This window comes from Takifugu flavidus, chromosome 19, assembly GCF_003711565.1.
Source record: "Takifugu flavidus isolate HTHZ2018 chromosome 19, ASM371156v2, whole genome shotgun sequence".
In the NCBI taxonomy this organism is placed as follows: domain Eukaryota; kingdom Metazoa; phylum Chordata; class Actinopteri; order Tetraodontiformes; family Tetraodontidae; genus Takifugu; species Takifugu flavidus.
Genome location: NC_079538.1, coordinates 10,334,859 through 10,356,639, shown reverse-complemented (window position 1 = coordinate 10,356,639; position 21,781 = coordinate 10,334,859). Strand labels below are relative to the sequence as shown.

Sequence of the window (21,781 nt, the reverse complement as noted above, 5' to 3'; positions counted from 1 at the left end):
TAAAATCTTAAAGTTTATTGTAAGATAAAACTCCACTTGATCATGAATCAGAGATAGCTTTCAATTATGTTATTATCTGGCTGTTGATTTTAGTATTAGAAGCAGTCAATTTAACCTGCTGAAAGCCTGTATCCATTTCCTTTAAAGTAACATCATTTTATTAACATTTAATCACTTAGAGCTATTCATTTTTTATTTCATCAGTTAACCATAGCTCTTTAGACAATAAAGAGGTATAGTGCCCTCAATGTTTTACGGAAAATAGCTGTCGACATTTTAATTGTAATTTTCCTACCTTGGGGCAGCAAATAATTCACACTTATTTCCATATTTAGGAAAAGTCAATACAAGACGGTTGATACGACCTCTGGATTGTAACCGTTTTGTCCTCATTGTTGCATTTGACTGCAATTTCTCAGGATGGAATGGGTTTAAAATGCAACAATTAGCAAGCAAAACCATTATTTTTTAACATGTAAAAAAAAAACACACAAAGAAAACCTACAGGTGACAACTTGTGGCACAATATATGCATGTCACATTTTTATTGATTTTCAATGGTCAAATGATTTGTTTTAAACCAAAGTAATAGGAAAACCAGTGTCTCAACATTATCCACACAGTAGGTTAATGTAACAAAGTTTAAAATAAAATGTCCTCAGATTACTAAAGCCCCATGAAAAAAAAAGTTCTTTAATATTTTAAATGCATATCATAATAAACATCCCACAATGACCAATCCTACCAAAGTGCTACCAGCAATGGTCTTCAGTGAGTTCATTAAAATAAGAATTGATGACCAATATAAAGAAAACAATTAACATGCAGAGTTAGTAAAGCAGTGTTGGCTGGTCCTCCTAATTTATACAGTTTGTAAGGCTTCATTTTAAGTCAACAGGCAGGTGGGTAGGATTATTAAAAATTTCTTTTTGTACATTCAGAAGGTCAATTAATGCTTTTCTCTGATATACAGGACACAAAAGACAAAACTTCCCACTGCTGTATGAAACTCCACTGAGGTTTGGACAGAAAAGCAGCATAAAGCTTCAACAGTAACTGAGGTCCACCGACATATGCGTTGGCTTTAGTCATAAAACTATTCTGAGTCTGTGTCCTGTTCCAATTCCTTCTCTATATCTATCCACGAGCGTTTCTTCGCACTGGGGAAGTCTTTTCCAAGGGCGGCTCGGGTTAAAGGCCGAGCTTTTCTACTCTCTTTAGAAAATCTTTCAGGAATGTCCTCAGATTTGGGTGTGACGCTTCCCTGTATGACTGGAGGATTCCATAACCCCTCAGATGAAGACCTCTTCGGAGGCCGTCCTCTGCCCCGTTTGAGCAGAAGTGGCGAATCCCCTGTGGTCAACAGACCGTTTTCCTTGGGTCCCTCTGCAACTGCAGTTTGACTGTGATCGAGACTCTTAACAGAGTGCCCGCGCCGTTCACTAGCAGGAGCAAGTTTCACTTGGATCCTGGGAGTCTTCCGAGGTCTGCCTCTGCTGCGTTGGACAGGGGTTTGGGTCGGAGCAGCCTGAGGACCCACGGTAGGAATTTGCTCTGCAGCATGCAGGGCCTTCTGGACTAATAACATTGACTTGTTCAGGAAGGTAACAGAGGCCATGGGTGTATTCACACATGGAGGCGTTGGCTTAGAGTTTGGGGATTGGAGCGTTTTGTCCTCCTCTGTCACAGATATGATCTCTGCAGGCTGGTCTGGCTCCGTCTTCTGTTTATTAGCAGGCTTCTCACCAGTCTCTCCTGCCAGCTTGCTCTTCTCACCCACAACTGGTAAAATGTTCTGGCAAACTGAGAAACACAGGAAAAATATATGTAAACATCCAATGTAAATCTCACACACACATATACCCTTTTTTTGTTTTCATTTTTCCACTGGATTTTACTAAATTTCTAATTTAGATTTAGGCTCTCTGCAATTATCATCTCGCATTAAAAAATCTCATGCATATGGGTAAACTTTGCTATATCACTCCTTGTATTTGTATGGTCAGATACTTTGTGACCTTTATTACAGGCGTACATATTTTCCCCACTGGTTTCAGTTTAACATCAGGAGCAAATAGGTCAAAAGCAGGTCTTCACATACTTGGCTTCAGAGATGAGGGGAGAATGATTCTGCCACTTTTGGAGCGAACCAGAGGAAAACTAATCTCCTTCACTGGCTGAATGGCATCAGGCTTCTGTGTTGAGGTTGTGGCTTTGACACTCCTTTGAGCAACGGAATCGGATATCTTGTCCTTTCTGTCGTCGTGCGGTGAGGGTGCAGCAACACTCTTTAGCTCCGGTGACATTGTCTTCGTGACCTCAGGCTGGAAATGTTGCATTCTCAGAGGTGTCAGGACCGCAGTGTTCTGTGCAGCTACGGGGTTGGAGGGATGCTGAGAGGGCCTGAGCAAAAAGTCAGATGGCAAAAGAGGTATGGTTTCTTTTTTGGCCTCGGAATTATCGGCCTGCAGAAGAGCAGCTCTGGACTGGAGGAGATTGGAAAAGAAAGGGCTCCACTTCATTGTTTTTTCCTTCAGTTTCTCCTCCTTGTAAAACTCCTTCAGTCGGTCTTGAATAACCTTTTCTGACCTCCCTAAAAAGTCATAAAAATTAGTAATATTTTGATATAGATTATTAAGGCAAAAAGCAATGTTAAACTTGAATCCTACATACCAGTCAGAAGTGAAAGCTCCTTCAAATAAGCCTGCTGTTTCTGTATCAGTTTTGTCTTCTGATCTTCCAGATATTTCGAGGCTTCAACCAAAGATTTGATTTCATTTTGAGCCTGTAGAGACAAGAGGTTGAAACACACAAACAAAATAATGTAAATGAATTATTTTAGCAAGTTAAAGTGCTTACACGCTCTTTTTACTGTTACTGGTGTCAAACATACAATGAGTAGGAAGGTTTTGACCATTCTCCAGATTTATTGTACAAATAATAATAATAGAAATAAATCTCAACTTAAGAGGAAGCGGAACAGACCATTGAAAGCAGGTGAAGACGGGGGGGCTTGGGGTTCGTCTGGAGGATGGTGTGGAGTTTGTCAAACAGCTCTCTCAGTTCAGAACGCCTCAACCTCTCTACCCAGGTGTGAGTCTCCCGCCTGTTTAGAATTTTGAGGCTCTCACATCTGCCCTTTTGTTGCTGGTGATGAAAGGCACATCGTGGCAGAATCAGGAACGCAGAACAAGAATCTGTGGTCAAAGGTGAGCAATTTATAATTACTTTAGATGAATTAGGCTGTGCCTGGATGCTGGCGGCTGGCGGCGATCTAAACCCATCCTGGGAATTCCTGAAATGAAAGATGTTTGCAAGTATCATATATGCACAAATATACATGGTGCATCTTGTTTCTAAAAGATATGCATTAACATGGATTACCGAGATGTGACGAGTGCTTTTCTGGCATCTTCTTTGATTCTATCGATGACCAATTCATGTGAGCCATCGATAGTTTCAACGTCCACCTACAGCAGTCATGATGAAGTGGTTTAGCACAAACATGAAGGTTAGCTTAAGTAGAACTAAGCAGTTATGTTTCTGGCTTTTTTGTTGTACCTCATCACTCTCTTCCGAGAAGTCCAAAGACTCTGAATCATTTCCACCTGATTCCACCTGCCTGTTGAGTTCAACGCTCTCCTCTGAAGATGTGTCGTCATTACACTTTGGTGCTGTGAAAAACTCTGGTTTCACCATTTCGCTACTTAACAGCTCTCTAGCTTTAGCAGCAATGTCCAATCCAAGCCAGTTGAGGTTGGCTGTGCCACCTGTGTTCTCACATGGTACCTGCTGGGAGTCTCCATTAGTATTTTGGCTGGGGAGCTGAATGAGAGTGAAGCCGCCGGGCAGCAACACTCCTTGCTGGGTCTGACTTTTGGTGCCTTGGTTAGTGGGAGGGCAGATCCTAAATGAAAAGGTCCCAGTCTGTCCTAAGAAACTGGGGGTTTTCAGTGATGGTGAGACAGTGAGGGAGACGTTTGAGGTCATGGAGCTGTTCTGGAAGGTGGTGCTTTGGCAGATGTCTCCTCTGGTGATTGTTTGGACCGGGGATTTGGATGGAGCGCTTTGTGGAGGCAGCAGTAGTGCCACAAAACCCTTGTTAGAAGATTCTAGCTCAGATTGTTGAACTAAAAAAACAAAAACAAAAACACAGGTAAAGGGTCATATACACCTACCGGAAACTTCATGGCATTCCTTATTTATCAAGCCAGCGATCAGGCAGCTTGTGTGATGATTTTTAATGTTTACTAAAGCCCCAAACCAGAAAGGATACCTGGCTTAACACCAATATTGAATTTCAGTTAGATTTTAAGCCCGGTTTATCCAACTAATAACATCTGAAAGCCGGACATTTAAGGAGCTTCATTTCATTTGGTGGTCTCAATAGTGTGATGTAGCTGCAGGTGTCAGTGTTGAAAGGTTCTGGAGTTTATTACTTCTTTCACCACTGAGGGAGAATCTGTTTAAAACTGTGCTTATGTCTCAGAGACCAAGTTTACCTGGCTGCTGTGTCGGATTCTTCAGCTTCGCAGTTGTTCTGGGGGTTATTGTCGAAGGGGTCTCGGTGCCTGCAGCTTTGACGAGCAGGATAGCAGGAGTGTTGGCTTTGTTTGTAGGATCTGACTTTAGAGTTTTTTTATTTATTTCAGCGGGCAAATTCACTCGGCCTGTGATGTAAGCTGCAAGACGGTTGGCTGGATGTAAAGATCCCATAGTTCCCAGCAACAGTCTGGCCTGATTGTACGTCTTGCCATTAACCTGTAGGGAAAGTAATTTAGGTCAGGAAAACTCACTTAGTCCCTATCAGGTAAAAAATGTCAAAAAGTGTTATAGCCTTTAGCCTATAACCTGTATATAACCTGTATAAGTCCGGATGCTTGACAGCCAACTGGTTTGGTTCTGGCTCTCAGTTTGCCAGCAGGTAACACACCGCTCAGAAAAGGCGTGACTCCATAGCGCATAACTGGCTCTTCCTCTTCCTCAACTGTTTCCATGTCCTCACCATCACTGGCATGCATTTCTTTGTCACTGCTTTCAGACTTTTCCTCATCATTGGCTGATGGTTCACTAATATGCAACTTCATAAAGATGAGAAAGACTGTTTTATACAAGAGCATCTTTCAGAAGAACTTTAAATTGTAAAATCTGTTAGAATCTCCAGTCTTACCCTGTATTTAATGACTGAGCCGCTGGGCTTCTGCATGACAATCTTGGTAATCAGGCGGATCTGGTACGGTTCTATGATAAAGCTCTCAGGAATATTATTCTGATTCATGCGTCGGCATAACTCTTCCAGGACCTTTTTCCGGTCCTTCCTCCAATGACATCCGGACTGGATCTCAATTTGTTTTCTTGCCTCCTTCTCATCAAAAGCTGTCAACTGAGGGGGTTTCTCTGCACAGAAAACAAAAACACTGTTATGTCACCGAACCCAGAACCAGAACTGAGTCCACATTAATAGTACAAAAATATGATTCTGGGTGTACCGATGATTTTGGGCTCTAAATTCACTTCAGGTGGGGCCCTCTCTCTGAACCCTCTTACACGTGCACAGGTCATCATGCTCTCCAGGTATTTATACACAGGGTCCTTATCGTCTTCTCTCATCTGCGGAGGTTTCAAGAGGTTCTAGATCATGAATATCACACACACACACACACACACACACACACACACACACACACACACACACACGAGCAGCTTAGCATACCCTCTAACCCGCCTTCTGGTTTTATATTATGGTGTTTAAACATGGCAAGAACTTTGTTTTGGTGCAATGTTATTAAAAATGATTAAGCCGAGCCATTTCTTTATATACACATTTTAAATGTTTCCTAATACCAGAAAAGTAATCTCAATTATCCTCAGGTCAAAATCAATATTTTTACCAGGTAGGGAAAAAAGAAATCCTCAAAATTCTGAGGTCATAGTTACATTGGTCATTGTTCATCCTTGGGTGCACATGATTATTTTGTGCTTAATAAAATCCCCTTAGAGTGAACTGGAAATATCCCATTTGAGTGAACAGACAAACCACAAACATAACCTCATAGCTTGAAGACAAATATAAATTAAAACACTTATTTTTAGACCTGTAACTTGGCTGTTTTAACTATTAAGTATGAACACTAAGGGGTTAAAGCGTGAAAAAGCACAGAAAAACAAAAAACAAAACCATAAATTTGTATTTTACCTGTTGTGATGGATGAGCCAGGCTGCTACGTTTTGCAGCCTTTATAGGAGCCAAACATGGTCGAGCACCACTGGGAGCAAAGACAGGCTCTGGATCCTCATTATTGGTGCTGCATTTCCAGAGTGTCTTAGCATGGAAGCCACGCTGAGGCTGGGATGGATGTTCCATGTTAGTCATGGCTGTGTGAGAGACAAACATTTCTGAAATGTACTTTTGTTAGAGCAAAAACAAAAAAAATTAAGCTAAGGGAAAAGCTATAAACAAGGGAATCCATCACTGCAGAGGTAGTTTAAAACTAGTTTGGGCTTACAGTAAACAGGCTGGCCTTCTGCCTTGTCCTCCGCTGTGATCAACTGCTTAGTGATCTTACGTTTGAAGCAGGCACAGCCAAACATGCACTCAGGGCGCTGGCAGTGGAGGGGACCTTTCCTAGAATATTGCAGACTAGCACACAGGCAGCCCAGTCTGCAGAAATCCCAACCACATTCGGTTTTAGTAGTTTTATCCACTGGATATTTGGCAACCTTCAAGATCTGACTAGGCTGCATCTGTTTTAAAAGAAGAAATTCAGTCAGAAAATGTAGGATTACCTTTTGAGATAAGATGCTAATTATTGCAGCATCTATCTGCTACACACTCTTACTACAAGGACAGCTCATACCTCTTTTGTTAGCAAAACAGACAGAGCTACACCGAGTCTGTCGTTTGTGAGTTGTGTTCGGCTCAGACCTTCGTTTAGTGTTCCAATCTCCATCTCCAATAGTTTGGACTGGAACTTGGTGAGGGCTGAAGATCTATAGGTCAGTCCCTGGCTTGTCACTGATCTCTGGATGCCCACTGGCTGGTGTGCTGATGACCTGAAGGCACAAGATGAAGCAATCACAGTTACTTTGGTCCAAGACTGAGTTCTGCATTGGCTGAAAATAATCAGTGGATACTGTTTATTTGCAACAATTTTAGTGTTTCTGTTCACAAAATATGTAGTCTGCCATGACATGAAACCAAACCATAACAGAGAGAGGTTGCTTTGTATAATCAAGGCTCAAAGGTAATCATAGAAAAAATCTGATTTGCATCAAGACACCACTGACAACAGCTGTGGTGAGTTTTGACATTAAAAACTGTATTGAGGCCAATTTGTTGGCAAAATTATTTTCAAATTCCGCATTCAAAAAAAATTCCTTTTATAATCTCAATCAGATGAAAAGCCAAAACCTTTGATCAGCATGGATATATTCTTTTCTCCCCAATTACATGCACTTGCAAAATTGTCATTAAATACTAGACACACGGGCCCCAAAACTACACCAACAACCCAATTTGGTCGACACAGTAAAGGAAAATCCCCAAATTCACAAAAACGGCAGCTGCAGCAGAACAGGTGACAGGTCATATGTTTAATATACAGTTCCTCTTCATAAGGGGAGAATCTATTCCCCCTTCAAGTAATTCAAGTAGCTAAAATACATATGGTACAGTAAAATACATAATCGAGCAATTTTCTCTGCTTCGAGTAATCATTTATTTAACTTTATTAACTTTAAATGTGGCAAAACACGCTCATGTTACCGATGCAAACGAAGGAGGAAGTGAAAATGGAGTGGGAAGATGGGAAACTTGACGCAAAGTAGCAATAATGATGACATATTCCCTTGTGCAGGGTTTTCAGACGTCCCCCTTGGTCTGCACTTGTCCTCTTTTTGAGACCTACAAAAGCATCCAGGAGGAATTTCAAAGTTGTCTGGCATTTTATCCGACTAGAGTCTCAAACACGCCCATCCAATTGTGTTGTTTACAGAGTAGTCACACCCAAACCCGCCCCTCCCATGGAAGGCTCCTCTTTTTCACAAACTCAGATGCATTTTATCCGATCACTTGATTAATCCAAGGAATTTTTTTCAGCAAAATATGCGATGATTAAAATATACGATAGCTGCAGCCATACCCTACATTGACGTCTAACCTGGAATAAAAATCTGAAGAATTCTAAATTTTGTAGACATATATGTGATAGATCTCTAACATAGGGCTGATAAATCAGGTTTTTCATGATATAAATAGAAGGGACTTACGTCTGTTGTACAGGACTAGTGCCATGAGACGCGGGAGTAGAACACGCCTTTAACTCAGCTGCCAAATGTGAAGGTGCAGACCGAGGCACCGATGGACTTCCTTTTGGACTTACGGGGTCAGTCTGTGCCAATGAGCTCTGAGCAAAGTTGAAGAGGTGTTTGTGGGAAAGGGGACATGGTCTGCTGGACCCAACTGCAGATTTGGATGCAGTGCCACGATGCTTGAGGACACTGTCCAAGGTCTTTACATAGCTGGAGCTTTTAGCAGGCAGCTGGTAGGACACACGGCCCTCGGGGTTGGTGGAAAAGGCAGCAGCCCGCTCACTGATCTTCTGGGCTTCACTTTCTAAATACTCATCCAACATGTTGCTGCAGAAGGCAGATAGGTTCTTCTGTGATCCTGAATTAGCGGGAGGAAAATCATCTTTAGATTATTGTGTGCAATAAAGAATAAGACAAGTGCATTCATTTGTTTCCATGCTATTAATCTTATGTAATTACAATCAATGTACTGATCAAAGTGTTAAAAAAGGATGCTACTGGTAAAACAAGATGAACAGTCCGCACCATCGGAGCCAGGACAGGTTTCTTTGCTTTTTATGAACTTGCTTTTCCATCCCTTTATTTTTGTCATGTCGCTCGTCTTTCCAGTCCGAGAAATGAAGGATAATCCCTCATCTGTGTAGGAAATAACATTAAACCATTAACCTATACAGCCCACTCTTATTTCAGGTTACAAAACTCTGCTTATCCTCTAATGACAGTGTGTAAGGAGTATGGGAAATGCTAAAAACAGCATTTGTGCTACTTCCTGATCGTGTCACAATCACTTATTAGCAGCAATATAATTAAAAAGCAATTGATCAAAGGTGAACAAATGATAAGTGAAACCGTATAGACGGATGCAAAAGGAAAAATACTCAAAATGCCAAAATGGCAGCAATGAACTGACAACCTTTCACCTGTTAAATCAAAAGAACCACTTTAAAGACGTGGAGCAGATGGAAATAGCATACCAGCGCTAACATAGTGGAGCCTGGTTCTTTCCATTTACCATCACAAATAAACACTAAACTGGTGCTGCTTTGCCAAAAAAAGGCTACTATTTTGTAGTGATACAAGCAGAATGAGTGCATTAACAATAACTCTAACATACCAGAAGGAGATGTGATTGTGCTTTGCTCTGGAAGTTCTGGGGGGGGTAGTGGTAGATGTATACCCAGATACTTCAAATCAACAGGTGTGGCTGGGTCAAGACAACTCAGCTTCAACCCCACTGAAATACACAAGGTAAATGATGAAATGATGGGCAACATTTACATTATAGAAGCCGTTTCTGAGATGTGGATAAACTCACCTTCCTGCAGCACAGGATGGAGGACCTGTCTATGTCTGCAGAGAGACAGGTCCTGCAGCAAGACCGCCTCTAGGTGAGGTATGTTCTCTTCATCTCCCTCTGGACTGACTGCTGAAAACACCACAAATGTTTTAAGGAAGCTTGTAGATGAAATCTGGTCAAAATTTGACTGAATTATCTGAATTATAGAAAGGTTATAAAAATTACACAGTTTCAGGTAATATCTATATTTGGAATTTTCAAAACAGAATTTAACTGCAGGTCATAAAGTATGAATGAAATAAATAAATAAAACAAACCTCCAAGCTTATTTGTTTCTTTTAATTCCAAATTTGTTGATGGTGGCGGGCTACTGGGAGACTTGTCTCTGATGTGAAACTCCAACGCTTCCTGTAAACAAGGGGAATATTAGGCTCTTTTATTACTTAGCAGCCAAGCCTGTGAGGGCCTGAGCGTGGGAAATCACAGCACTATATCACACCAGTTGGGGGTAATAAATAAATAAATAAATAAAAATCATCACAGATGTGGAGATATATGCAGATGCCACTTTGGAGTAATTTACCTTAGAGCTGAATGACACAAACAACAGGCCCTCTACATCATCCAGCTCCGGTTGCATAGCGACAGTCAACGATGGGCTGTGGACTACCGTGGGGGAGGCAGGCGCAGCTTTCCATCTTCTTCCATGTGAATTTGCCCAGCGCCTATTGATCCTCCTTCCCCGCTTGCGTAATCTGAGTGACGATCCCGGGGTAGACGCTCGGAATCTTTGCGTGGCCTTAGGGGTTAAGCTTTCCGCGTGGGGTTCCTTTTTGGGCACCACACATTGTTGGTCTTCGACAAGGACAAGCTCACCTAGCGCATGCTTGCCTCTTAAACAGTTGACGAAAGGGGCATTACCAGGACTGCTGGACATTATGGGCTTCAGGACCAGCCTGGTCTTGGTGATGGAAGTAGAGTCTATGTCACCATTTAAACTGCAAGAACAATTTGACTCGTGTTCATAGATGATAAACCAATAAATGTGAAATAAACTACATGGCAACACGTAATAATCGCTTAACTGCAGCAGTTGACCCAGTGGAAAGCCATCAATTTTTAAAATTAAGGTTATGCAACCGCATTACGTAAATGGTCTGCAAGGTGGAGTCCCCAAATTTTAAAAAAAAATGTAAAATGTTGTCTCTGCCATTCTACAAAATGTTCTCATTTCTCATCTCATTTTATCTTCCAAATGATCAAAAATAATACAAAACTCCTACCTCAGCTCCACATCTTCCTCCTTGACTTCTGATTTGACATCAGGTATCGGATCACCTGCCTTCGCCACATGCCGAACTTCTGTAATGATCCGGTTCAGGCGAGAGCAGCTCCCTTCCTCCCTGAAGCCCTTTGCGAACGGATTGTGATTGATTTTCAGCTGGGTGATGCGAAAGTTCTGATAAGTTGTCACAGCCATGAATTCAGTTTGCGGAAATATAAAGGTCAAGCATTCTGGTCCCATGAATGCAAGTTTGTCGGGCGGAGATATCTCCCCATCCACAACAGGTATCACATGCAATCGAGGAATGTAGCGATGCATGGAATGTAGGATTATATGACCTTCTTGATCATTCATATTATTGGTCAGTTTAAGTTTATAGAAGGACACCAGGCTAGTCATCAAAGCTGAGCCTTGACTGGGCGAGTAATGGTGTGAAAACGCCCTGAACAGACCCTGGTTGTAGTGTTCTGCTACTCCACTAGGTTCCCATTTGGAGTTGCTCCAGCGGTACTTGTATTGATCTACTGGAACGATGGACAGGAACAGGCTGTACATGCGCGTAGGCTCCAGGCCAGACAGGCGATAGCGGCAATATGGGAACATGCGTCTCCCCTGCTTGGTGAGAATCATTTCAGTTGTGCAGCTGTGGAACTGCTTCCACACGCTATTGTTCTCCAGTGTAACGCTGACACCTTTGTGGGTCAATACAGTAGGGAAGTCACCTTCTGTGTTTGAACTCTGTAATTTGGTGAATACAAATGAAGGCAACAATGGTGATGATTGTGGTAGTTTGACAAGGCTGGTCTCTGTGCACATCAGGGATTCTGATGCTAGTTGTGAGGTAGCTTGGTAGGGTTCAGTAGGACTGTGACACAGGGTAGGTGATGCCACGACAGGTTTGGCTGGGCTCGCCTCAGCAGGTGAAGACAGGGAAGTGGAGCTGCAGTTGTTACTCGCCATGGAGACGGCTTTCATCTCGATCTCCGGCTCACTGGTGAAATCAGCTCCAGTTGTGTTAAGCAGAGATGGCGTTGAAGAGGGGACGGACGTTGGAGAAAATGGGAAGGCGCCATCAGTCACGCGCCCCTCCTCCAGAGCACGGCGGTCCTCCATTGGTGCAACTTCAGAGTCCATGACTGGCATCACCCATGCTTGGGGAAGCTTCCCTTCATTAGATTCCTGCAGGAGAATTACAAGAACAATTTTCATTATACAGCTAACGACCAAAAATTATAATAAAAATATATGCATGTCCAAACATTTATACAGATAACTAAGTGAAGCAATAGCAATAACAAGCAGATATTTTCCCGACGTTACACTCAAAACTCAATCCAATTATTTGGAATACCAGTGAGTTTGTCTTCCACCCTAGATTGCTTGACTTGTATTCAAGGATTAGCCTCTGTGAAAGGCTTGTTAATAGAGGCAGCAGATTATAGACTATGATTCCAATTAGAGAATCAAGAGATTTGGACAGTTGGCTTCCATTAATGGAGGCAAAACTCCAACTTAACCAGGGCCAGCACTAGAACAGGTATAACGACAGTAGTGCCACAAGCTTGCATGATGATCATAGCCGGTGGGCGTTGATCTTTTGGAGATCAAAATCCCCGCGCAATATTACCATTGTATCAGGTCTTCTTTGGCCCATTAACATTTCCTGAAATATTCCATTAAAATCTATTCATAAGTTATTGTCCTAACAAATGCCAGCTGTCAACCTCCTTGGTGGTAGTAACTTGTTTTTGAAATCTATAGAATATAACACCAAGATGAAACAAGATCTTCCCAGTAGGGTTTCAGTCAAAGATTGTGCCTTTTGCAAAATAAAAAACAGGTGTGATGAGAAACAGCAGCACCAAACTACATTAACAAGGATCGCCATCTGATTAGCTAATGCTAGTCAGGCACTAGCATTTTAACATAAAACCGTATCTAAAGTGCTCCAGCGCCATTTGATTGGTCACATATATGGACAGACTATGTGCAAATGTAGGGCAGATGCAATCCTGTCACATTTACTGAGAATGAAGCTGATATACACTGTATACGGATAATGACAGATTTTTAGCAATAAGTTGTGTAGCCTTCCTTGATAGTGATGCATTTACTAGTCATTGATAAAGTTGGAACATGGAAACATTTGGATAGCATTTCAGAAACAATAATCCTTATATCTACACCCTCAATTTGTTTCAACTCTACAGGATTTGACTACAGTACTGTTTTACTCACTAAATGGGTATTATGGACTCAAAAGTCAAATGCCATCGTGACATTTTGTGCCCCTTCACAACAGTATGTAAAAAAACAAACAAAAAAACAAAACAACAGAAAAACACCTGCCCATATTTCCATAACACCAGCGGGACAACAGCACTTTAAACATTTAGTATATAATTTTAAAGCAACCTCAAATTGCACGCAGGCTTTAAAACACAGACAAGAAATAAGCTCAACAAAAAATAAATAAATACGTGTCCTTAGCGATGACACGCAGTTGTAACTCGTCGCAGTCGCCTCGAATAGATCATTACAGGCTGCTAAAGGCGCAAAAGACAGTGATTATTTCTCGAGTTCATATTTCTGGTTGAAAACTGAGAAAAGTGGACTTTGTCTTCGTGAGGACTGCGAGACCGCTTCGGTTGGACCGACCAATAGGCTGCCGGAAAGCCAGCCGAGGACATGGCTGATTTGCTCGGACGGGACCCGTTTCTGAGCAACGTTTTCGCCAAACAATTGAAAAACGTGCGAATCCATCTCCGTCGACGACCGAAGACGAGCTAAAAATAAAAAATAATAAATAAAAAATACCTGCGTTCGTGTCGCCCTGCACCCCCGTCGTTCTCTCCCTCAGGTCAATCCACTAATCATCACAGAGTCACACCAACACACAGATGCTGACGTCTAAAGGTGTTAATCGACCGAAAGAGTGCACCGAATCGGCTTTTACGTCCACGTTTGCAGCGCAAACTCCCAGGCGCCCTCCGTGTTAGAATTTAATCCACTCCAAAAAAATCGGCGAGGGGGTAAATTGAAGTTATGTGGCTGCATCTCTTTCTTCGCCGCGCGCCGCGAAGAGGAAGGCCGCCTGCTCCACCACTCAGCAAGTTGGAAAAGTTGGAGGATTCACAATCGCCTCACCTTTCAACGTCGGCGGAATCCCTCCGTGGCCGCCGCGGCGACGTCGAGATGGCGTCGGCGGCGGAAACTCAAACTGTTGCGGGTCGTCGTCGCCGCGGCTGACGGCTCGGCGGATGCCTCGAACATAAACACACACGGGCAAATGGAGGCCGAGAGCCACGCCAGTGTGCTCGCATCGACCGACCCGAGCGTGCACGCACTGAAGCCAAAGCGCATGCACGAATATCAACCGCTTCGGTCGCGCGTGATTCCCGGGCTGCCGAAGCGAGGGAAGCGAGAATCCACCATGCCCGCTCCCACCTCGCGCTCACCCCACGCGCCTGGAATAATCACAATATCATCTATTTTGGGGTGTTTTTTTTTTTAAACTCTCCGCAAGTTGCGCGAGAATTTACCCGCCTAATTCCTGCAGTTCCGATACTTTGGCGTCCTCCTCCGCTCTTTCCTTTACTTCTTGCACCTTTTCTCGATCACAGTTCAATTCTCACCCTCCCTGAAACACACTCACAGACACACGCGTCCGCGCTCTCAGACTGTGACGTAACTCACTCACTATGGCGGTTGGACTCAAGTAACCAATGCGCAAGCTCTCTCCGGTCGGCCTTGTGCTCTCTCAATGGTGTCATTGGCAAAAATTGACCCTCATCACACGGTAAATAGTTGTTCGCAGCGAGGCGTGAAAAGGACGAGGACACGTGGCCACTGGTCAAACCCAACCTGAAGTTATTATCCAGACACTTAATGGTTTAGTTTTTCCACAACTGTGAACATTCACACCACAAACAACGTCTACCGGCCATCTTTCAAAATGGCGGCGAAATGTCGTGGGTAATTAACGTTTGCTTTGTTTAAGGGTCTGTCTCAAATAATAATATAATTCCGTGAATTGTTCTGAAGTAATGATTTGTTCAACAGCAATATAGATAACTGGGTAACTGTTCCACACGTGTAAAAACCAAAAATACAAGGCAATGTGATCTGATGTTAAGCTAAGTTTCATATTTTCCTCATAGTGCCTACCTTTTAAGGTATAACTTGCAATGCATTATTATAGGTACTGCCTCAATTCACTGTGTTATCAAGAACAAGAATACTTGCAGAAATTGTATATGATTTAAAATGCTGCCAGCACCAAAATGGTAACAACTTTGTGTATTAAATGCATTGAATTCCAATTATGACACCAAGAAAAACAGAACCACACTTGACTGGTGTCACCTGCATGAATCCAAAATATCTTGTATTCCATTTTGTCATTAATTTGAAAATCTGTTTTGCTTTCATTTAAAGTGTAAATTAAATATTTCATCTTTATATCTTTTATTTGCATTTTAATGAGACTGAAATATACTAAATTTGTTCCTGACACCGCGCCCTCTGTTGGTTGAAGTAGTACTGCAAATCAATTTCCATCTTAAAAACAAATAAAATCCATGGGCTAGAATGGAGTAGGTTCTAGCTCAATTTTAATCACCAAGCTCTGTCCCTGGAGGAATATTTATGTAATGCCCTTTGGAGCTGCATGTTGTTGTTTTGATTACAAATGGACAAAAACCAAAAGAGCTAACAAATAAGAGAATAAGAGTTAACAAAAATTAGTTGCAACTGTACCATGTAAACACTGATACTGTGGGAACAAACACAACAAATAATCTCAAAGCTAATGGAGTAATTGTTTATGCCAGTGTATTCCTAGTGTTAAACATAATGAGCTCCATGCCAAGGAGGTTACGTGATTGGGTTTTGGCAAACCAACTCAAAAATTGAGTTAACTGAATTAAGATTTTAACAAAATTTTTCAGAAAATGTTAAGTGGCGATGGAAGGACTGATTACATTTTCGTGATGTTCTGGATATTCTGGAGAGACTTGATATTCCAAAGTTCAAAGACAATGAGCCTTGATCACAAAGCAAAGCTTCTTACTATGTTATGTAACCTTGTATTATTACACATGCATGTATATCCTACTACAGTACAGGTGTAAGACCATTTGTGGGTAAATGACCTCCACCAAGGAGGTCCACTCCAAGTGTTTTTTCTCTTGTTAACTGAAACTAACTGAAAATGTGATCAGTATTTCAGCAGCAAGCTAATATTTTGGCATTTAAAACGCCATTATTTGGATGGTTAAATGAATTATCTTTAGTATTTATCCTAGAGTTTTAAAACCCACAAGTAAATTTATAGGCCAAGCTAGTGACCCCACATGATAAAACACACGACGTAGATGAATCCTCAAGGTGGCGACATATTTTGTCATCAAAACAAATGTTGACAGTGAGATTTGGTCTGCCTCAAAATGAAAGAAATTTAAGTGAAATAACCAAATAAAAAATGGTTTATCAGACTGTGCATACTCACTAAAGAGGGTCGGGATAGTGGCACTATTCTTGCAGCAGAAAAAGCGACGTAAATAAATAAATAAACCAGGAAATGAATCACGTGAGGAGGCACCCCACGTGTGCAGCGCTCAGAGGGTTCATTAGTGAAGGACACGCATGCTTTTATTTGCTTCTTCTGTCATGTACCATCAAAACTGTTGAGCTTGTGTTTGAAAGATAAATATGATGTTACAAGAAACCTTTGCCTACAAAATTAAAACGTCGAACTATCACAAAAGAGCCAGTCGCAATCGTATTAAACCGACAGGGCGGGGTCTAAACGAGACACGGAAGTGGGAGAGACGATTACAGACACACACACACGCACACGCGCACACACACACACACACACACACACACATACACACTTTTTTTTCCTCCACGTGGGGATCTCGTGGTGATATGCTGCAGTTCACACACACAAGTTATTCATCTTCCTGACTTTGTTAGGGAGAGACAATATTCATCCACAGTTGAATCTGAGAGTTTGGCTCCACGGTGCAATAATGAAGGCTTTCCTATAAAGTCACACAATAGTTATTTGGACAAGGACAGCCCATTTATTTTATATTTTCAATTAGGGTGTCTTTGAAAAGAGCAGAAAACAAAATACATCATTTTACATCATTTTGATATTGTTGTGTGTGTGTGTGTGAGAGAGAGAGAGAGAGAGAGAGAGATGTAACTGCAGAGTAGATAGGCAGGCAGGCATGCAGGGGTCAACAGAAGACTGTATTTTGAGCTTACTATTTCCCTCCAAATGTCCCAATTGTTATTACACTAATGTAAACTTGCATCTCATGATCACAAATTTATTTGCAGTATCTCTCTGCATGCCACCATTTTATGCTCACTATATATCCCTGATAGCAGCAGCTACTGAAGGTTATTACAGTTACAAGGGAAAGTATAGTCGTATTTTTTGTTAAACTACTTCTGACCATGAACAGGCCAATCATTTATTTTCTTATAAAATCTTACAGTTTATTTCACTTTTCATGCTTGATGACATGTGATTTAATGCAGAATTACTCGGGTTATTTATATCAAGTATATATAATGTGCAAATGAAATTAGATATAATCTGTGCTATTGACCAATACTTGACCTGTGATCGTATTTCATCGTTTTGTATTCAGTTATAAAAAGCTTATTATTAAAATTTGCACCAAGACCTTCATGGACAAGGGAAACTCTTTCCATTCAAGGACAGGAAAGTATTAAAATGATTACAATGTGGCATAAATATAAAGTTTTCTTTATTGGTGTCTGTGCCAGAATGGTGATTTCCAAACCAAAAGATCTTTTTCAAACACACTGATCTAATTTTTTTTTAACTTCCATTTTTTCTTAATTTCTTAAGGGAGAACAGATTATTCCCGATCCCATACACATAGGGGCTGATGGATGTGTAGGAAGTGGAGATGAAGAACTTGATCTCAGCCCAAGAGCTGGAGTCACCGGGGCTGATCGTCAGCTGGAAGATCAGGTAAACCGTCCAGTCTACCTGAAACAGTCCCATTGCTGTTAGAACTGCTATGGTGCTTCTCTGGAACTTCAGACCTTTACTCTTCCGGGAAATCTGGCTTGACCCGCTCTCCACGGGTGTTACAGTCTTTCGCTGGCTCAGCAGCACAGCAATGATAAGGCAGCTGGTGACTGTGACGATGATTAGGGGCAACAGGTTGAACAACAGGATAAACAGGTACTTGTATATACCATTCAGTTCGGGACAGTCCTCTTTATTACACTGGAAAAAGTCTGGAGGGCAGCCTGAGCCATTATTTGTGAAATTTTGTGACGTCTCCTTAATGTTTAAGACAAAAATGGGGCTGCTCAGCAGTATGGTGAACACTGTTAAAATCCCACTCACAGTCCACACTGACCTGATGCTGTCCAGGTAGATTGGCAGGTTCACCCTCCTGCTGGCATCTCTGAGCTTCTGGTAGCGGAAGATGCTGATGAGAACCGTGACGAGTATGCTGGCGTTTTCGCCAAGCATGGTTAGGAATTTGAGCAAACGGCACGACCAAGTGCCCACGGTCGCAAAGGATGTCTGGAGGATGATCATGTCGTAGATATTCACGATGAGGATCTCCTCTAAGTTAGCTGCAGCCAGTTCCAGCAGAAAGAGCTCAAATGATTTGATCTGGGAGAACTTGTTCTGAACAACCGAGACAATAAGAAATACATTTCCAAAGATTCCTATACAGGAAATGATGATTCTCGTGGCCAAGAGTTGGACAGATAAACCGAGCATTTTCCACACGTCAATGTCCGCTCCGGTTCCTTGCGGCAAAGAGAGGCTGAAAGTCTTTGCCGGCACACAAAAGAGCAGCGTGTTTTGTCCCTCACCGTGTTTCCACATCACCGACCACACACCCTTGTTATCAAGTTCTCAAAGGTGGCAGAGATCTCGATGTGATTGGCTCATTAGAGAAAGGAAAACAAGGGGTTAGTGGAAACACTGAAGGATGGAAATCATTAAAGTTTTATCCTCTGAGCTTTTCAAACTTAGTCTTAGAAACGGAGCAACCAATTTTTTTCCCACCAAATATTACAAAATCCATTTCCTCTTGAGTATGTTTTGTATACTTGAAGGATTTTTGATTATTTTATTTGCAAACCACAGATAACCTTGACGATATTAATCAAATGGCATTTACCTTGTAATGAAAACATTTTAAATCACATTTTCATCTTGTAGCATTTCTATTTTTCTAGTATCACTGAACAGATAAATGACATATTCTTCCTATTGGAAGCCCTTTGGATAACCAGGCTGAAAAGGGAAACTGGCATGAACTTGCAATTAATTTGTTCACCTTCTTAATGGAAATTCATATCCGGCCTAATTACTCCAGTGTAAGATTTGCTTTTGCACAATGCAGCTTCTCTAGAAAGGAGGTAAAGCAAGGTGCAGAAATCAGCCAGCTAAATGAAAAGTAACTTAAAAATTACACTAAATTAAACTGCTGACAATTGAGATAGAGTAGTTGATCAAAAATTATATAACTATAAACCTTTAGAAATTGATGATAATCAACGCTCTTTCTTTGCTTTACTTCCAGTTTCATGGCTTGACTTTAAGTCAGTTGTGCAGGATTTGCTCTAAGGTTAAAGGGCCATCTGATTTCACAATCCCGCCCTTTAATGTTGGATTAAGAGAGAAATTAGACTGTAGATCTACTATTAAGCCCATATCTTGACCACTACTGTGAAAGTGAAATTGCATTTTCAATGATGGCACAAACAAAAAGGAAAGAGACACAATCTTTGTGAGGTCAAACATGAGTAGACGTTACAAATACGTGAAGGAATTGGTGTCATCATTCAATTTTCCAATGAGGTAATAATTAAAGTCTTTGTTAGGGAGACAAAAGCAGAGACTTATACCGTGATGGGGCCCCTGGACCCTACTGTTCATCTGTGGCCATTTCATGCCCCAGCTTGTCTTGTTCCCTTACTCGATTTGCTGTTTAGTAAGAAGAAGTCCTCCTTAACCACATCCTACATCCTGATTCAGCTTAATTGTGAATCCCACTGTGTGTGTATGCATGTGTAATTACGGATAAGCTGTTCGCTGGCAGTAAATGGGCAAACTGAGTGTTGCGTAAGGAGACCTGGACAGCTTAGTTCTAGCCATTATTTACTTTATAGCATCACTTTATTGTAGTTTTTTTCCCATGCGTGATGTTTGGTTGTTTTTATTTTGTATACAAAGACAGTACATTTGGTGTAAAGCCACAACTGTTAAGCCCAAGTCTTGACCACTACTGTGACAGTGAAACAACATTTTTGACGATGGCACATACAGTAAAACAAGAGACAAAAGGGCTCTCAGAAGCATAGCATTAACATAATCAGGCTAAAAAGAGTTGTCATATCCGCCTTTGTGACTCAGCATGCCGGGATGCTGATTTGCATAGAACAAAACATTCAGATGGTGTCGATTATCATGAAATGTGTTCGAAAGAAATGGGGTAATCCTTTTGGCAACATGAAATTAGCTTCAACCTTTTATCCACTGAACAGCTGATTGCGCGACTGACATTTCCTTACTGCCGGGACACTCGGGCGCCTATTCTCAGAACCGTGGGAGCTGTAAGTACTTTTTAATTGATGTCACTTTGACTGTCCTATTAGTCTATTGACAGCAAAGGTCATTTCCGTTGGTCGACTCGATGTTTCACAGCAGACTTTTTAAGTGTCACTGCAGGATAGTAATGAATCGAATATATTGCAAGCTGCTGTTACTGGGATTTATTTTATCATGGTTTTTAAATAAATAACAAGACTAACGAGATTTTTTTCCCCCTGCAATGACACAAGGAAACCTGCAGTGGAACATGTCCATTCTAACTTTAATCTGTGAGGAAACCTATTCAGATAAATTTGACAAGTGGACAAGAGGACTGGTTAAATTGACTTTTAACTAACCAGGAGCACTTTGCACTTTAAATCTTATCATTTAGTTGGTGTTGAAGCAAATGAATGATGCTGGCATTTGAAGTTGAATTATGCCTACAGTAATATGATGTACTTGACTTTTTGTTCATTAGGTTAGTTAAAAAGTCCAACTTGGTGTAAAATAGATAATATCGTTCCAAAAAACACAAACACTCAAGTACATTACTAGAGATGAAGATGAAAAAACCCTCATTGTTTGTTGAGTTTGAAACAATTAAGATTTTCAACAACAAAAGTAATCCTTTTCATCCAAATTTTGTGTCAGCCTACAACTCTGCCACAAAGAGAAAACTATTAAGAGAAACCAAAGCCGGAATAAACAGTTGTGTTTTCTCTTTTGGCAGGATGGTTAGCTGAGGTTTGCTAACAGTAACTGTCACAACTTGTTGCATTATTTAGATCAGGAAAACCAAAAATTAAACACGACCCTTTGGTCACGATGCACAAACATTTATGGAAGTTCAGCAAAGTGTTTTATTTAGTATTCTAGTGACATATGACCAAAAGATATACTTCCCCCCAAACATCACAGCAGTTTTTCCTCACAAAAAACAACGCCACCTGGTGGGGAAAACTGCCATCAGACAACTTAAATGTGTTATTGAGTGTTCATAAAATAGCACTAATGCCACAAGAGAGTCTCCATATTGAGGTGTGTGACACATGATGTGAACAATTATGTTATTTCATCCTTTGGGCATTTAAAATGATCCCTCTGAGAAATATTCATCATACTTATTAAAGTAAGGTACAAAACTATTGAATACAAGCTGAGCAATTTCACACGTATGTGTGGTATTTTAATTTATTTGACCGCCTTTTCGTACCATAGCCGTTGGCAGAGACCACATATAAATGTTTATGGCTTTGACGCAGATTTAGCAGTGGGC

The 21,781-nt window shown here is 41.3% G+C and overlaps 2 protein-coding genes across 9 annotated transcripts; both read right to left on the bottom strand.

The window, feature by feature from the left end:
- Positions 1-515: 515 nt before the first annotated feature.
- On the bottom strand, positions 516-14,571 carry magl (MAX dimerization protein MGA-like). 8 transcript variants are annotated; one of them, XM_057016562.1, is made up of 23 exons: positions 14,435-14,452; positions 14,040-14,359; positions 10,891-12,071; positions 10,191-10,605; positions 9,925-10,015; positions 9,626-9,736; positions 9,425-9,544; positions 8,836-8,946; positions 8,269-8,668; positions 6,858-7,053; positions 6,507-6,744; positions 6,197-6,375; positions 5,490-5,631; positions 5,171-5,397; positions 4,863-5,081; positions 4,503-4,761; positions 3,562-4,130; positions 3,385-3,470; positions 3,229-3,295; positions 2,986-3,147; positions 2,674-2,785; positions 2,102-2,593; positions 516-1,803 (listed from the first exon to the last, which is right to left on the bottom strand). In XM_057016562.1, the coding sequence occupies exons 3-23, from the start codon at positions 12,033-12,035 to the stop codon at positions 1,097-1,099; spliced, it is 6,048 nt and encodes a 2,015-aa protein (XP_056872542.1). In that variant the 5' UTR covers positions 12,036-12,071; positions 14,040-14,359; positions 14,435-14,452; the 3' UTR covers positions 516-1,096. The 8 variants fall into 8 exon arrangements, with proteins under 8 accessions (XP_056872542.1, XP_056872545.1, XP_056872541.1 ...); XM_057016565.1 differs by lacking the exon at positions 14,040-14,359 and having other exon boundaries at positions 14,435-14,571; XM_057016561.1 differs by lacking the exon at positions 14,435-14,452 and having other exon boundaries at positions 14,040-14,408.
- Positions 14,572-17,009: 2,438 nt separating this feature from the next.
- Positions 17,010-18,793, bottom strand: LOC130515934 (C5a anaphylatoxin chemotactic receptor 1). The gene has a single exon (XM_057016574.1). The coding sequence runs from the start codon at positions 18,787-18,789 to the stop codon at positions 17,755-17,757; it is 1,035 nt and encodes a 344-aa protein (XP_056872554.1). The 5' UTR covers positions 18,790-18,793; the 3' UTR covers positions 17,010-17,754.
- Positions 18,794-21,781: the final 2,988 nt, after the last annotated feature.

Coding starts and splice junctions, on each gene's coding strand:
- magl (XM_057016565.1), bottom strand. CDS start 12,035: ATGCCAGTCATGGACTCTGAAGTTGCACCAATGGAGGACCGCCGTGCT. Junction 6,745..6,857: donor CTGTTTTGCTAACAAAAGAG/GTATGAGCTGTC, acceptor CTTTTAAAACAG/ATGCAGCCTAGTCAGATCTT. Junction 5,082..5,170: donor GCTCAGTCATTAAATACAGG/GTAAGACTGGAG, acceptor ATCTTTATGAAG/TTGCATATTAGTGAACCATC.
- LOC130515934 (XM_057016574.1), bottom strand. CDS start 18,789: ATGTGGAAACACGGTGAGGGACAAAACACGCTGCTCTTTTGTGTGCCG.